Raw genomic sequence first — 18,360 nt, forward strand, 5'->3', positions numbered from 1 at the left:
GTTGCATTGTTTGGTTCTGATATCACATTTATCAAGTTGACATCCTAAAACACAGAGCTGTGGCTCAGTAAACTAATAATATTATACTCCGAAAAAAAAATGTGCAAAGGGTTTAAGCAAATAGACTGCACGTCCCTCAAAGTTGACACAAGTGTAGTACAAAGATATACTGACCGCTGGAATTCTTTGTGCACCCACTGCTCCCACTGCACAATTTTCCTGAACAGGAAATTTTCTTTTTTCATAGTAAAGTATATTGATGACTGTACTTGGTTGTAATTTGTTGGCAGATTCTTTATTGGTAATTACAAAATTCTCCACCTTAGGGGTAAAGTAGTGCACCTAGGAGAGCATTTTTACATACTTTGATTGACTATGCTAAAGTAAAAATTAGGAATCCCTAAAAATAAATACTGCAGCCTCATTTCCAATTCAAATCATCACCACTGAATATCATCTACCTGATTTAAAACTTTTAAGAGACTCGGATTCTCTGGTTCTATAATTGGAGCTACAATCTGTTTTAGAGTTCAGCCATATATTTTTATGTTGGCGTAAATGTCTTCGTCAAATGGAAGTGCAAATGGGTTAACATATAACTTATGTCCTTTTGGCTGTTTTCCAATGTGATTATTGGCAGCTCTTTAAAAGCACTATGCTGGTGGCTGTTTTAACAGTATTGGGTATTAGATATTTGTTTGTCAGAAGACAGAACGAGACTGTGGGCATCCCTTGGGTTTCCCTATGGGACCAATTGAAGGATTCTCCTACAGGCAGATGGCTATCTGCATGCCTTTATACTAGTGTCTGTCTCATGATGCTATCATTCTAGTAGACACACTAACAAGAACATTTGTACATAGAAGGATGAAGACACATAAAAATAGGGAGAGTCGACTTCAATGATGTAGCAGCAGGTTTAGTTTTAAGTTGCTCTTGAATTACAAACACAGGATTTATTTAACCATATGCAAAAACAGGTACTGCACTACATGAAAGAAACTAAACTTCAGCATTTATTTCAAAGTTGAAAGTTATCATGGAGAAAATGGACTGTGGCATTTATGCAGGAGACAATTATTCACATTCACATTCAACCATCAGATTCTGATGGCTGAGTCTATTTGCGATAAAAGTGCTGCAAATACATCTCTTTGTTTTTTCCCCAGTCTCTCCTCTAATGCTGTGCAGTGGGTGGGGTCTGAACAAATGAGTGACGGCTCATGCGTTGTGCCTCCGCTCTGATCCATCTGGGACTCACCGTTAACTGCCTGTGCTGCTGCAGAGCTGTCTTTTCCTGCCCCTTACCCCCCTACACACACACACAAACACACACATACACACACTCATTATCCTTATCTGTACCCCCCCCCCCCCCTTTTTTTTTTTTTTCTAGTTTTCTGTATGCAGTCTGCATCTTTACTCGTTCCACTCCCTGCTAACGGAGGTGGGCAAGCTTCCCAGTGCTGGTGCATCTAGCAGGTGCAGCCTCTTTCTCTCCTCCCACCCTTGCTCTCTGCCTCTCTCTGTCTGTCTCTCCCTCTCACTCTCTCTCTTCTCTCGCTCAACCAGTGTGCACTCTGCTCTGTCTGTGCCTGCATTTTTTCTCCCTTCTCTTTCGTTCTTGGTCTCTCAGTGGCGGCAGCTCAGGGAAGCAGCTGCATGTTTGTCTGCATCCCAATTGCCACAGGTAAAGACAGCTGTATCATCTGATGTTGCTAACCCCGAGGGGGGTTGGGGAGCCTTTGCTGCTGCGGCTGCAAGTTGTCATCCCGGTGCGGGGCGCACATTTCTAATCATCTTGAAGAACGCATCCTAGAGGGAACGACGAGCAGAGGACCCCAGCAAACAGACCAACAAATCACACGCTGACTGGAAAGAGCACAGGCTTCCAGGGACTGAGGAAAATATAACACTTCTCAGAAAAAGAATCAGTGGGATATATTTTCAACATTGTGGTGTCCTGTTTATGATTTTCCTCTTTCCTCGTGTTTTCTATTCTTTTGCTTTCAATTCTTTTTGTCTTTTCCATGCTTCTCATCCTCTTCCTCTCACAATTTATTCCTCTGTGCCGGAATGCTCCCTGCAAATAGATGAGAAGAGGCTTTCTGTGCGCTTGCTGCAGTATTAACAAACAGTACACTGAGTCAGTAGAGAGCTGAGCGGACAGCTTGGAGGAATCTGATCCACAGCCGGCTGGAGAAGGAGCAGGATCACGCGTCGCAGTTGCAGATTTATCCGCCCTGTGATACTGTGCAACAACACCCCTCATTCTTTTCCCCCCACCATCCATCTCTCTGTCCTCATCTTGAGTGTCTGTGAGTGTTATTTTTTGAGTGGATCAAGAAAATTAATTGGATTCTACTGCTTTATTTTTAGCCTTATTGGAATATTGTAAATATAAAAAGGAGCAAAGGGGGTTTGGATTTTTTAGGTGAAACGGAGGAGGCTGCTTGAAAAGCAATGGGAGAGAAAGATTAGCAGATTATCATAGGAGAGTGTTGAAAAGACGCATAAGCGATACACGTCTTAGTGAGCACTCTTTTTTAGTTATGAAAGAGACAGATTTTGGGATGTGAAGGACGCTGACTCGGCTAAAGCAGTCGGAACAGACTGCATCAGGAAACATTTTTTTTTCTTTTTTTCGGTCCTGCCCAGGGTGGGGAAGCAACTAGACCCACCCTGCAAGTTTAACTCTCTGATTCGATATTACTGTCCCGTCGTGGATTCTACATGGAGGGGACACATTCGGCATGTTAAGGAAAAGTGTTTTGGATTCTTTTTCTCCTTTTTTGCTGCAATGGCATCCAAATACTGATGCCATGGATTTCCTACACGTACAGATGTAAATCTGTTTCTTCCCATCCATCTCTCCCTTCCATCTCTCCTTGTTACTCCCTATTAGAGGCATCACTTCCATTTTTCCTCTTGTTAACCCTGCTGTGAAGACTATTGGAGTTCACTGTTGCTTCAGCTGGACATTGAGAGTTGAGCAGGACTAAACACGGACTAAACACTTATACATCTTTGCCAGCTCTTCAATTTTTCTCTGGGTGTCTCTGCGTGTGAGTGTGTGTGCTTGAGCGTTTGTGATTGTATGTATGCATGTACCTCCTGCAGCCTTTTTCCTCTCTGTCCATCCTTGGAATACATATTTTTGTGTGTGTGTTATTGAGAGGCAGATTCTGTGGGTTCCATTCCTTCAAATTTCCATTCGTTTTTTTCTTCTGGCCTTGTTGGAAACCTTTCTGCCATGTGCAAACGATGCCTATCACAGAGTTAACCCTTAATGAGCCATAAAGGACGACAGGGAATGATGAGTGAGTGTTCTGGGGCAGCTGCATCTGGGGCAGTAATCCTGGAAGAACCTGAAGGTTCGGGAGCTTCTGCGGGCCGTGGGGAGGGCCAGGCCCAGGAACAGGGTCCCCTTCGCTGTGCAGTTTGGCCTCGCCAGCAGACATGGCTGTGTGTGGTTCCATTACTTATTGGTTTTATTGGCCTTGGATTGAGCCTGATGCTGCTGAAATGGATTGTTGTTGGTACAGTGAGGGATTACGTCCCAACAGATCTAGTGGATGCAAATCGAATAGGACAAGATCCCATCTTCCTCTCCAAGCCAAGTGGGATTCCCAAGAGCCCCGATACTACCACTACTACAACTACTCCTACAATCGATAGCAGGAACCCCACTGCTAGAACTGCTACTGTGGCAAAAGGTAGAACTCGCACTACTGCTACCACCACAACTATAAATGCTAGAGGGGGCGGGGCGTCAGGCAGTCAGGTAACTCCTCGGAATCCTGGAAGTCGTAATGGACGTGGACCTTCAGGTTTTACCACAACTACTGCAGCACCACGTACAACTTTCATAATTGGAGCTGCAACATCTAGCTCCTCACCGCCCAATCCGACGGTTCTTCATGACTCTACACAGATGTGGACGGCAGAACATACTACTACAGAGACGATCTCCACCACACTCACTACACGTACGCACAGTCACCGCAAAACCCGTAAGTCTTTCATATACTACTGACTTGTGTTGTGTTTCAAAAGCTCCACTGATTGGTTAATCATCACTAAATATGACATCTGAACTTTTTTTTTTTTTTAAACGTGATCTTATGGTTTCTTCCAAAACTTTTTTTTTTTTTTGCAATTTACGTGCATGACCTTCCTGTTTTGGAAATAATGTTCTTGATTGGTTTTATAGTCAAAACATTGAAGATGAGTGATCAATAGTATTGATTGGCATAGCGAGGGTTTCTAAGTAGTAGTCAATAATCAAGTTTAGGTATCATTTTGGGTATATATAGGTTTGGAGGGGTTTTTTTTGTGTTTCTCTAATAATCAAATGATCTTAAAATTCTTTTGCAAACAAACTACATGAAAAGATCTTCTGCAGCATCCTGAGTAACTTGAATAGAAATTTATTCTGATGCATTAGATGGTGAATCTTTCCCTTCTGTTTTTACCTCTGTCGTGCTCATACTATTGATTTGTGCTACGGGGAATTTTCTTGCAGCAATCAATGAAGCACACATCCGCACGCAGAGACACACGCACACACACACACGTCTTCCTCCATGACAAATTTCTCAGCTCCCAAAATGGTGTCACATTGTGTGCTGAACCTTCATCTGCTTGTTATGTCCCTGTTTCTGATCTGGGCTTTGGACTACGCTCACAGCTTCACAGTCACAGGAGTTGCTTTATTTTTAACAGTGTGATCTCATGCACTGCATGTATCAAGTCTCTCGCATCTGTGCAGAGGGGTACAAAGCCTCACAAAGAAAAAACTCAAACCTAGCATGTATTTCGTGGTTTTTTTAGCTGATGTGGGTTCCTATATTTCATATGCTGTTTATTCCTTCCTGCAGTTTAACACTGTAGTTAACTTTCAGTTGACATAATATCAGTTAATGAGTTAATGCCAACGCCATGATCAATTACTTGTGAACTAATAGATGAGAGTGCATGTCATATATTGTTTATCATAGTATACATCATCAAGTATTTTGGAATGTATGATGCACACAATGCCCCCTATTATATTATGATAATTACATGTTGACAGTCATTTTTTAAGTATCTGATAAACAAAATCACTCCATTCCACCTTGTGTCTTGACTGCAAAGGTGCAGCTGCTTCTTTTGTATCCATGATAATGAAAATGTCCCCAGATTACATGAGAGACCAGGGAATGTTCCCTCTGATAATTAGAAACATAGAGGAAAAATTGTGTATCATTTCATTACCAGGAAGAAAAATGGGAGCCATTCATCATCATCAGTTCATTTATTAATTAACCATTAAAAAGGAATGCCATTTCTCCACCAAGTGAAAACCATTAAGCTTCGGTGATAGATATCCTAGGGAAAATGTCATTCCTTCACCAGCTCGCCCAAGAAAGTTCTGGCGTTGCACAATTGCCAACTTGTTCGATAATCCTAAACACCCTCCACCCTCCCACCTCTTCTATTCTACCACCCACATGCTGCTTTGATTTGAAAAGGCCATCATTTTTACATTAACTATCCATTATGTGTAAATGCGTTATATAATATGACTGAATTGGCTGTGTTGGCTTGTGCTCAGAAACTGGAGAATTAAAGTATAGCGGGCCATCTGTGTGTTCTTATCAATGCTCTCCCTTCCTTTGTAGGTCACAAAATTAAGAGTGACACAGATTTGTATCTCACACTGGGCTGTGGTGCTGTAACTGATCTGTTAAGTGAGCAAAATAGTATGTTGCCGTGCACACGCTCTCAATGTAAACTTAAGATCCCAGATGTAAAAGTAGAGCATACCTAAAATATTGGCTAATTTTTTGTTATTTTATTTTCATGACTAAAAGCATTTTTTATAATAAAAAATTATTTACTAGGTTTCTAATATTATTGTTAATGTAAACACAGAAATCTATATAAATAATTTATTTTCTTAAAAAACGTTCGCCAAGCACAAAGCTCCAAGGAAAATAAAAAATAGGCAGTTATAAGCCTTTTTAGAGGGGGTCTAAAGTAATTCTCAAGTAATACTTAAGTATTTCAGCTATTCGTGGGCGGTTGGGTCCTTAACCACCGCGAATACCGGGGGTTAACTGTACTTTCATCCGCAGAACTCCTGATGCTTTTTAGCTTTAAGGGATATTTGGTGACATTCTAGCTTGTCAGTCAAAAATTCAGGGTCTGGCAACTACAGGAAGATATTATAGTTAGCAAGTGTCACTTTGCAAGAGTGACTGACATATCTAAATCTGTCGCAAAATCTTAAGTTATCCCTATGCTTTAAGCTGTAGAAAAAAAGAAACCTAGGATAAAAGATATCATTAAAAGGAGCCGAGTGACCTCTGTGATACAGGGCAAAATGTCACTAATCCCAGTGGGATAAAATGAACTGAAAACTGGATATGTGTTAATTTAACTAACTGTAACTAGTGCTTCAGATATAATGAACTAGAAATCAAAACATATACAAAATAAAAATAACACGTATTAGTAAAGAGTAGCAGATGAGACTATGTAGTCATGAGTAAATCCATGAAAATGTTGATTCAGTGGTGAGAATAGACCAGGACTTTGTGTTTTTGTGTATGTGTGTGAGAGACATGCCACAAACACAAATGAGAGAGAGCGATAATGATACATTCAGTAGATTCTGATTTTTGATTGTTCTTTACGAAATCATTTTCAGTGTTAAGCTTCAGAAGATGTCGTAGTGCAGTCTGAGGTCTTTGTCTCCATGCTGAGCCACTCAGTGGGATTAGGTAACAGTCAAACACAGGCCCTGAAACCTAAATCCAGATTAACAGCCCATCACCATGACCATGGAAGCAACAGAATTACATCAGCCCACCTATCAGTCACATGCATTCTACACAGACTTACAAGCAGCAGCCTAACTCCTGCAGGATTGTTTTGATATATGATCTGTGGCGGGATGTTTTTCATTAAATGATGTTGAGGTGACATGTTTAAGGCAGCGTTTTGTCTTAGCCATGTTTTAGGATCCCTCAGGGGTACTGTGAAGCAGTCTGGGGAAGTAGTTTATGCTTATGTTAACAACACAGATATGACAATTACACAGAGTGAAGTTGAGTTTATAGCTTCATTCTGTGGCAACAGTATGATGTAGGGAAGTTGTATCTGTTTGTAGTGTTTATGACAAACATATATATTTTAAATATGCACATTTTACAGAAAAGAAATCGACTTATTTCTTTGTGCAGATTCTATTATTTCATCTGGCCAGAGCCTTTTATGAGGACCTGTTTATGGTTAGCATATAAAATAAAAGGATAGTTTCTGGGCTGAGCTCTGGTTAAGAGAGATGCTTTTCGTCCCCTGTGTGGAAATGTGAAACATAGTTGTTTTTCGTCCAAGTTGTCTGATAATGCTCTTGAGGTTTAATAAGATACACATTCCATGGTGGTGTTGGCATTCCTAGCATCCCAGTCTATCTTTAACCTCTCAATCATTACTATCATTCAAGACAGAAGAGTTAGTGCTATTATTGTTTGGATTTCAAAGTCGTTGTTTCCTAAAAGAAACAAAATATAAATTAAATGATCAATTTTGAAAGTATTCCATTCATATATTTCTTTCTAAATGTATCTGTTCAGTCACTCATTTCATCTCCCATTTAATCTGATGACGAGATCTCAACAGTAAATTAATCAGAAAATTAACTTCAGCTTTCGTCACCTCTGGCCAACGCCAGCGGCATCACTGTACATGTTTGCATTACACTAATCATCTCAGAGGGAGAGCTTTTCAGTTTTAAACCAGATTTTCCTTTTTAAACCAGATTGTACAGTTCGCGATCTTTACATTTGGATTAGCTGTCTGGAAGCTGCTTAGGAACAAGTTCCCAATGGGGTTTTTCTATGTACTCTATGTGTGCACTGTATTCATTGATGCCTGTGCCACAGCAGCCTATGACTAAATACAGCTATATATATTTAATGCATTTGAACTAGCTGCGACCACTTGTGTGAATAATAACAGAAATAAGCACCGTTCTAGAAGTCTGATTGCCTCCTTTGCAAAGAAATAACTTTTCTGCACAAAATTACAGCTTATGGTTGATGAAATGTGCTATCCAATATTCTCTTGTGCCCTGTAAGAAATGTGTTATATTTTCTCAAGAATTCTGCCAAACGGTTGAGGTTGTTACTTTACTGGGTTATCTGAGGTCTAAGCAAAAGAGAGAGAGAGGGGAAAAAAAGATCCCATATTTGTAATCAGTGGGCGGGCAACTGCACTGAGCCCCAGACTCCCATGGGCCCAGAAAGTCTCAGCCATCTGTTGTTAAGTTGATAAGCTGCAAATTTTGTTTTGGAATTTGTCATCTAATATTGAATTTAATCCATCGATGATGCCATAGCTTATATATTCTATGGCAATCCATAGCATTAATATTAATGTATCTTCCATGTAACGTGACATACCCCTATCTTACTGACTGCTTTGATACACACAAATGTAGCTATATGTGTGTGTGTGTGTGTGTGTGTGTTTTCCTTGTGATCCACCTTGAGTGGGATGGATATAACCAAACACTGATCAAAGCACCTTGAAGTTTTTTGCTGATGCAGGCTGCAGTGCTTGACCACTAACCGATCACCTGAAAACCTGTCATCTCATCTATTCAGAGTTTTAATTTGCTCGAGATGCTGCGCAAACAAAGCTTAACATGCCTTTGATTCATTATGATGAAATGTCTTGCAGGGAGAAGAGTGATGAAATTTTAATGATGCGAAAGAGAAACATGTTCAATATGTAGTGGAAAGTGTAAATAATTGAAAATGGCCCTTTCACGAATCATCCCATACTGAGTAATTCCCCACTTCAGTGAATGCAGGTGTTTAGGGTTCTTTCACTTTTTGCAATGGGCGAAATTGCTTTCGGTGGTGAGGAAAATAAGACTTAAAGGTTTAAGAATTTTTCAGAAATGTTTACCAAGGTTGAAAGTCTCCATCCGCCTCACTTCCTTTTTCCTGTTCGCCATCCCTTACGAGTACATCTATCAGCAGGGTCCAGATGATGATAAAGTACAAAGTGGTTAAATGCTGCCGCTAACTTCCGAGGAGCTTTTAATAATTCATTCAAGTTTAAGCTGCCTTGATTAGATGAGGCTTACACTATTTTATTGGAGCCCATGGTGTTGAAGGTAACAGCAGATGAGATGTAGGAGAAGTAAATTCCTTTTCTGGTCGGGTTCTCCAGAGGAAGCTGCCACCTGCTAGCTAAGTGCTCCAGTGTTTCCACTTTCTAAGGTGTTTTCTAATGTGTGGTCATTCAGAGTGCTCGTGGAAAACAGAATCATCAATATCACAAACTGGAATCGCTTTAAAAAAATTAGCATTAACAATAGCATTTTTCTTATATATATTAGGTTGGACATAACACAAGGACTGTATTGATTTTTCTGGGTTGTTAAATATGAGAGTTTTCCATGGAGGTAAATAATCTACAGCCCCCCTTTTCCCCCAAGCTGCACCTTCGCCTCTCCCTCTTATTAAATCTGTCAGCTGGCCTACAGCAGCAAACCGTTTAAAAAAAGTAAGCAAATAAATATTAGACTGTTATGAGTTCAACTATAGCCAAGAGCTCTTTTTTCTGCATGTTTTGCTGTACTTATTTTTGGGGAGTTTAGACTGGGACACCCAGCTCAGGGGGAGGGGAACTTAAATACCTAGTTGATCTGCAGATCAAGACCTGCAGAATCAGTGGACATAATAAAACAAAAAGTAATAATTGTATGAAACCAAGACGTAACTTGGCTGTAAAAATGTAAACAATGACCAATCGAAAACAAGTAGCTTTAAGTACCAGACGGCAAATCAAACATGGAAAAAAGGCAACAAATGAAGATGTAACCTAGCAGGGTATCCTGACACTGTACAGCCTATAGGTCAATGGCCTATTTTGTAGTTTTAAACAGTGTGGTCTGAATCCAGACTTAAACAGAATGTCTGGTTTTGGGCAGGCACTGTTCTACGACTCTATCAATTTTCTATCAATTTTCATTTAACTCTCCATTTGTCGGAGGATCAGATAATCCGAAAGTTACGTTTGACTTCTGGTTGCCAGGATTCGTGTAGATTCACATTTGATATCTTAACAAGTAAATATTTCAGCTGTTGGCCCCAAACTCCAAACATGCTATTAACTATTAACTGTTCAAAATAGCAGATCCTGCAACACTGAAAACACATGAAACTGGTAAATGCTTTGTAAGGACAAGAGAAACATGAATGTTCATATATAAATGCAGAATTTCCAGAACTAATTTACACTGTTTCAGTCTCATTTAGCTCCCATATTCATGTGTTCAGTATCATTTGGTGTTCAAGCAGCCTGTCAAAAACCAGGAAGGACTATACCACGAAGGAAAATTGTCCATATGTAGACATTAACTTCAAAAAATATATTTTTTTTCCTATTCCAGTGTAAAATATTCAACACTGGTCTGAAAAATAAAACAGAAACAAAACTCGTTCACCTTACATTCTGCTCATTATGCTGCTGGCACCTGGTGGTAAACAATGCCATTAGCAAAGATAAAATGCTGAGATAGAAATTATTTCACCTTGACATACAAAGGGCTAGCAGAGGGCCCAGCAGTTCAGCCCAGAACCAGTTCTAGTCCGACATGATTTCTTTCATTGACTAAGCCGCTGATTGAATTTTCTTTACACTGCTATCTCTCTCTGCCCCCCTCTCTCTCCTCGTGTCACTCACTGCATGTCTCTCAAGGTCAGCTTGACTGAATCATTTTGCTGCCACTCCTGCAGCTGATGTTGACTTTACTCAGTGGAGTTGCATTATGAGTGGTTATATGCAAGGTAAAACTCAAAGTTAGCATTTCCAGTAAAGATGGAACGCAGGTATTGCAAAGTAAAATACATGAAAAGAGAGCATCCCTTGTTCAAAGAGCGAGAGAGAATAAAAAACGTGACACAAAAAGTAAGAAAAATTGTGTTTGGTTGATTATTTTTTATGCTATAACATTACTTCTTGGCAGTAAATCTTATACTGTTGGAAAGCCTTTTTATTAGCCTTTAGATGATGCTACATTTGCAAGGAAAATGCATTTGTAGGTTGAGCAGCAGAGTTGAGTATGTGGGCTGGGCCCATGAAAAACTTACAGCTTATTCAGCAAAGAAGCAATTGTCTTGCTTTCGTGCTGTTTAATTGAAATGTAGACATGTATTATCTATTCTGACATACAACAATGTAGACAAACTAGACAAAGATAATCTCGTTTTTTATCAATCATCAACATTTCATTGCATATTGTGAAGAAATGTAATATTGCATCAAATTAAACTTCAATTAAACTGTTTAACAATAAACATTCTAAAAAAGTAACCAAGGTGGTTCAAATGAGATTTTACAAATACATGATCTTATGAACTATAATGTTAAATCTAATTCCTTTTTACATTTAGCACTGCTGCTGCATAAGTTATCTTCCATTTAAGGTCTAAATAAAGATGCCCTCATTGTAATCTAATAAGCCAATTTTCCTGACAATCATTTTACACATTAGCATTACCTAAGTGGTTCCAGCTTGTTGTTTAGTTATTGGTAATGATATATTTTCTAAATCTAGGTGTCTCCATTATATGAGCAACCTTAGCCAAAGCATCCTATGCAGGTTATTGATCTCATCGTGATTGTATCCTAGTCTTTTGCCACTCAGCAGTTTAGCAGGCAGCCCTGTGAGCAAACGGGCCTGTGTATGGGTGTGGGTCTGATTATCCTGTGCTCACTGCATTTTGCTGTGGTTATTTTTAGCTTCAAAGATTGTTGCCAGCTTCTCTCTGTGAGGCTGCGTGGACTGGCTTTTCTGGTGGAGGCCTTGGAACTGACAGTACTGGAGGAAATAGAACAAAGAACCACGGAGGCAGACAGTTGAAACAGTGACTTTAGTGTCAGTAGAAAATGTTTTTATTTGGGAAGCATAACAGCTAGGGAGGATTTAGCATGTTCAGCTCAGTGAAAAATGATTTCTGTCTTGTGTTTGTTTATTTTGGGGATTCTGCCATTGTACCGTATCTTATTATGCAAAGTAACTGCAATTGTCTTCAATAAGACTCTAAAGATGTAGGAGGCTATTTTCCAGGAAATCAGAGCTGTTAAGCAGGCATTAGTCATTATGTTACCATGCTGAAGGCAACAGGAAGCTATCCAGAAGGTCACTTTCACCTTTGTGAAAAACACACTTCAGTCACACACACACACACACACACACACGCACACACGCACACACACACACAAACTCATTTTCACTACCAGCTTGTCACACATTCATTCTTGGTCAGGACTATGGGTGGGACACAGTAATGTGGTATATGCTTCATTGTTTCTTCCTTCAATACAATCATCAAAGCACTGCCATCAATTATGATTAAGTGTTTATTTATTGCAAGTGCTCTAAATACATTCTACCCACAGTTTGACTTACTGCATTTATGACTTTATGAGTGCCCTCTGTTTTCTTTAACATTGTATTTTTTCTTCTTCAATTTCATGGATATTGTGCTTTAATATATTGTAGATATGGATCGTGTATAGCGATACAGAATTGCTGTATCATGGCACTATTGGTATTTTTGGCAACATAAATTGTAACCATATCGTAACCATATCATATTGTAAGCCAGTCATCAGAGCCCTGTGTCAGCACATTTTAACACACTGTCGACCATTTTAAATCCACTTTTGATATTCAGATTGTCTAACTATGTGTAAGTATAAAACTAGAATAGGGAGGCTGCAGTGGTGTGACCACACAAATCACAGGAAATTGAATCCCACATAGGTCCATCATTTCTATAATTTTGTGTTTCATTGTTTTGAGATATTTTTTTCAGTCACATTTTGGTTTAGCTATAGACAACCAGCTATTTGGTTAGGTCTGAGGGGGGGGGGGAAATCATGGTTCCTTTCAGCAAGCAGCCAATTTCAGCAGCCTTGTTTGTTTACTCTCTTCTGCATATCTATAACAGGTCTTGAGGGTCTGCTATTTAAGTTTGCTCAGTATATAAAAATATGCAAGAGGTATCCTGTGTGATATTGAGGTTGTATGGGACAATTTCAGAGTGGAGCTGCCACAGAGACAGTGGTCCTCTCAGCTCTTCGAGCAGATGGTCACATCATTTCTGTTTTGTAGCCTGACAAAGAGCATGTGTTTGTGTGTATGTCTAAACAGGAGATTCAGTATTCTACCACTGTGGCTGTCTCTTTTAGTCTATAATGCTGTCAAACAGTTTGTGTTGTACCTCATATATATCTATTTGTGTGTTTGTGCGTATATGGAAAAATTTTCTTCGTACTTCTATGCCTAGTGTCTCCTGTTCTCATGTCTCCTGTTTTTCTGTCTGTCCTCGGGACACTTATGAGGTCAGACCAACTTTCTGTGACAAGCCAGGTGAACTGGTGGGTTGTCTGTATGATTTCGAAGACACAGGCCTATTTATGACAGATGGACTCCCTTGCTTTCTCTCCTTCGGCTGTCTGACTCAGAATTTGGGAACAGATAAGAAAAAAAAACAAACAAACTATATATTGTACAATAAGGCTGATGTGACTGAGCATGGTTTAAAAGCCAAAGGCAAGAAAGCAATGAATGGCAACAGAAAAATATGGGGAAAATTGATTTATTAAATTAATAAATAATAATCATAATAATTTGATCCAAGGTATCCACTGAGGATGCGCAAACAGAATTACAAAGGAAACCTTTCCATATTGATAAGATGAGGGGGAAAGGAAAAGAGCCTTGGTCCATTGCAACCGTGCACTCTCCCTTCATTCCCCCTCTATTTTCTCCTCTCTGCCCACTCAGTTCATTTACATTTACATTACACCCAGCTGGACTTGATTTGGTGGCCAGTTATAGATGCCGAGATTCTGATGTTGTTTATCGTAATGGGCTCTGGGGGCTAGCAGTGTCAGCTGTTTGCAAGGTGGTAAGTGCAGTCAGTTTGCTAGTTACAAACTAAGTAGCTTGCTGCAGTGTTAGCACCCTAAGAGTTTAATGTCTGCTGCTTGTCACAGTAACTAGCTAGTTGGGATATCTAACAAAGTCTGTTTGCAGTTAAACCCTTTTGGACCTGTTTTCTGGGCCTGAGCTTTGACACATCTTATAGAAATCATTATATCTGTAATAAAATACGATAATTGCAGTGATTAATAAAAGCACCTATTATCTAATAACAGCCATAAGTGTTAGACTTAGAGCATAATAAATCATTTGAAACCGTACAGAGTTGTTGTGTGAAAGCCAGAGATGGCTAATTCAGGCTGATATCATTGATGCAACTGTGACACAACTGTGACCTCATCTACCCCACTGAAACTAATGCTGTCAGAACAGGGCATTTTGTGTAATACCAGATGGTCATTCATGCTGGAAAAAAACTCAGCTGAATCACTGCTCAGAGACCAGACAATTCCCCAGCCGCCAAAATGTAACACATTGCTGCTCTATAGCAGTTTACACTTGCTGCACATTATTATTATTATTATTATTATTATTATTATTATTATTATTATTATTATTATTATTATTATTATTATTATTATTATTATTTATTATTTTTTATTTTTTATGGGAATTCAAGTTCATAAATATAGTTGTTGTTAATTTGACATCTTTAGTAGTATTTTTGGATTTTTAAGATCATCACTGCCAGTTTTTTTGTTTGCAAACAAATACACAGCTGATGCTGAATATGTTTCCATAGAGAAGTGCTGCTTCTACAGTGCTGAGGTATTACTCACACATTTACCCATTATTGAACAGTCAGTTTTTAAAGTGGTTAGATATTGCTGCCCAGGTAAAATAAGCAAAGTCCTCACAGCTGATATATATGTAGACACACACACACACACACACACACACTCTCTCACTCACACACACACACACACACACACACACACACACACACACACACACACGCACATCATGCACAGGCTGTTGCTAAAGTAGGTAAGGTAAAGTAGGCTTAATACGTCAGCTAAATGAAGATGAAGCACTGAGGGAGATGCGGTTTGAAAGAGTGCAAGAATGTGTTAACAAAAGGAAACATTAGGAGCAGGCTGAGATGTAGACCAAAATAGTCCATCAATCCATACATTTTGGAGGGGGCTGATGCATATAGCAGCACGCAGTCTCTGCGAGCCAAAGTAGACCCCAGGCAGCTTTCCAGGCTATCACAAAGCTAATGCAAAACATCTCATTCACACTTAAATTGACACTGGAGGCAATTTGGGCTCCCAAATGAAGTTCAGGAAACTTGCAAAACCCATACTGATGAGGCAAAAACATAAGATCTTCTTGTCTCACATAAATGCTGCTCAGAGCAGTTAGACATGCTAAGACTGAGGAAGCAGGATAAACAGTTTTGTGCAAACTATGAAAACTAAGAGAATGGTTGATTAATCAGTAAGTCCTCTTAATGTTGATTAAACTAATGATTTTGACAATTTTTTGTGTCACAACTATAAAAATATTCTTGCATGGTTAGAGTTCAGCAATAACTTTATGAACTATCTATGATAGGAAATATTCTCCGATCAGCTAATTATTCATCTTCATGCTTTTTGTCAACACCAGTTTCATTCTGGCAGGCTGTGGTGCCCCAATACTGACAACAGTTATTCAATTGAAGTAAACTGTGCACTGAGCAATCATCCAGTTTGATTATAATGCCCACTGATGTTGCTGAGATACATGCCATCACAGTATTATCTCGGTAAAGGCAAACTGAAACGGACAAATAGAAATTACACCACATCCTGGCTGCCCTACCTTCACAGTTTCCTGTGTCTTTATGGGACATGCATTTATGGAGCAGTGGGCATGTGTGATACAACACAGCACAAACAGTTTGTGCCATGAATACTCTCTTTTCCTACATATAAAAAATTATGTTATGATAGTGAACTATGAATAAAACGGCTGTAGTGATGAAATTTTTCAGTGATTAGCTGGACAGTGGACTTTCAGTCATCGCTCTTTACGTTTTGAATCTTTTGCTGTATAAAAATTGCTTAAATTGTTTCTATTACACAATAAGTCAAACGTGGCCTGTGGTTTAGATGTGCTTGATTCCTGCAGAGATGAACACATCAGAGTCATGAGCTGTCAACACTCCATCCGCCACATGTCAGCGGTGACTGATGTCCAGCGGCAGCACTCTCTCTCTCGCTCTTTGTTCTCTCTGTTTCGCAAATCACAAACACACACTTTCTGCCGCACATGCAAACCAGTTGTGGACACACACATCTACACACCACCTCCCACATGAAGACAGCTAGGGCATCGCACTCGTGGCCATGTGCCTTGAGAGGAGCACAGAGAAAGATGGACAGGCAGCAGGGACACGGAGTCAACTTCTCACTTCAGATAATGAACCACATGTGAAGCATCAGCTCAGCTCCAATTAGATCAGATGATAATTATCTCAGCACAAGTCACTCATCCTAATCAGGCTGTGAACTACTTGTTGGGTTAGAGAGGATGTTAAGTAAAGCAAAAGGAGCAGAATTCTTATTTGGAGCTGCTGTGGAGCCTTTTGTCATCTTTTTCTTTGTACAGAAATTGTTTATTTGCCATGACTGATCGAAAATCGTTGATCTTTTCTTGTTTATCATGCTGGACAACACCTGTGTCATTACTATTCTGCGCTGTTATACAAATTCTAATTTAAATTCCTGATTTGCTATTGTGTTGCCAGTTGAGGACACTCAGAAGTGATTTAGCTTTTCAGTGCATATAAGTTTCTCTGTTGAAAATGTTCAACACCTGCAACGTCTTGGAAAAACATTCTGGTTGTTCGTAGCATTTACATTCGTGAGTCAGAAAAAAAAGATAATATTATGTATGGACCTATTAACCCGAGTACTTAAAATTACATCCATGCCTTTTGCATTGTTTTCTTTAATTATTATAACTCACTTAGTACTCATAACTCAATAGTACTTTGAAATATGTAAGATAAGTCAATATACCCTCATATGGAGATGCAAATAAAGGTGTGTGACTATAAAATCTGCAACATTTTAACCGTACAAATTCCCACCTGTACTAAGTACTTTAACATAAGTTAAGGTTGTTTTCCTTCTGTTTTGGTAAGAGTCAATACAAAGGCAAAATCCAGTTAAAGAACACATGGAAACACAAGAATATCTTTAAAATAAATAATAAATATTATATGATAATTAATAATCCACTTATCAATAATAAAATCTATGTTATTGATCTGTTATTTATTTTGTGCGTTTTTCCTGTTTATTGTTTTCTGTTTGTCCTCAGTTACCCTTCTCTCTCAGTCTCTTAAACGTGTAAAAGAGGGACGGTCAACTAAACCATGAATGACCTACATCGATGACAGTTTGGCCTTGTTTCTGTCTCAGTCCCGTTAGCGTTGCCTTTGACATTTGGTAGCTGACCTCAGTAGAGCACCACTCTGCTCCCCTGTAGTAGATTTATGATCTGTTTGAACATAAATAGAGAAAACGTGTACATATACCTTTTTTAAATTCAGCACGGACACCACAACATGAATAATAAATATATCACCTTCTTACAGTGTGACACAATAGACTTTCTTTTTTACAGAAACTCCATACTGAGAATATTCTCTGTGGCTATGCTTGAGCAGAAGTATATGATGACTATGGCAAACTGGTTGAAAGTATCTGACAAGAAGGGACTACAAACTATCAAAACACAAAGAGGAAAGAAGCCAAACCCCTGTACTGGTAAACCAATGACACACCAGTCCACCATGTGTATGTCATGCTTTGCCTCTCCAAAGCACGAAATGGACAAGCATGCAGAAGTTGCAGCAAGCTGCCCCAGCTGAACATAAACACGGGACAGGGTTTAAAGCGGTTTTACTAGCACATTTACATGTAAATACACATTAGCCACCTAGCTTAATCATTTCAAGCATAAAGGGAGAATGCACTTCATACCTTCTTTGGTCACTAGCGACTTCTTGGCTTTAAGTATATTATCTTCCCCCTTGTTGGTACGGCAACATCTGCTTCACCTTTCCAAAGTGTGGCATCCACACAGTGGTCCAACATGGCTATTTCATGCTTCGCCATGATATTGGGTTGGTTAAACAGGATGATGTCATATCCGGGTAATTTAAGGGTTAACCCTGGGTCTACTGTGCTATTGGGCTTGGATATAATGATGGTGAGAATGAGATGAGATAGATGTTTAGAATGAGATCATTCATCAACAGGAATAAATGAAAACAAAAAGCCAGTGGTGTCTAATGTGTTTGCTTTGCCCTGTTGAGCATCACTAATAGAGATTCTTTTTTT

The 18,360-nt window shown here is 39.2% G+C and overlaps 1 protein-coding gene across 2 annotated transcripts in view; it reads left to right on the forward strand.

The window, feature by feature from the left end:
- The first annotated feature begins 1,491 nt into the window (after positions 1–1,491).
- LOC102314635 (pro-neuregulin-3, membrane-bound isoform) overlaps positions 1,492–18,360 on the forward strand; it is a 355,364-nt gene continuing 338,495 nt past the window's right edge. For both annotated transcript variants that reach the window (XM_042223224.1, XM_042223225.1), the window contains exon 1: positions 1,492–4,013. In XM_042223224.1, coding sequence (XP_042079158.1) covers positions 3,290–4,013 — 724 coding nt within the window. In that variant the 5' untranslated portion in view covers positions 1,492–3,289. The remainder of the gene's footprint in view (positions 4,014–18,360) is intronic.

Source organism: Haplochromis burtoni, unplaced genomic scaffold (genome assembly GCF_018398535.1).
Source record: "Haplochromis burtoni strain Fernald_Lab_line unplaced genomic scaffold, NCSU_Asbu1 Contig_106, whole genome shotgun sequence".
Taxonomy (NCBI): Eukaryota; Metazoa; Chordata; class Actinopteri; order Cichliformes; family Cichlidae; genus Haplochromis; species Haplochromis burtoni.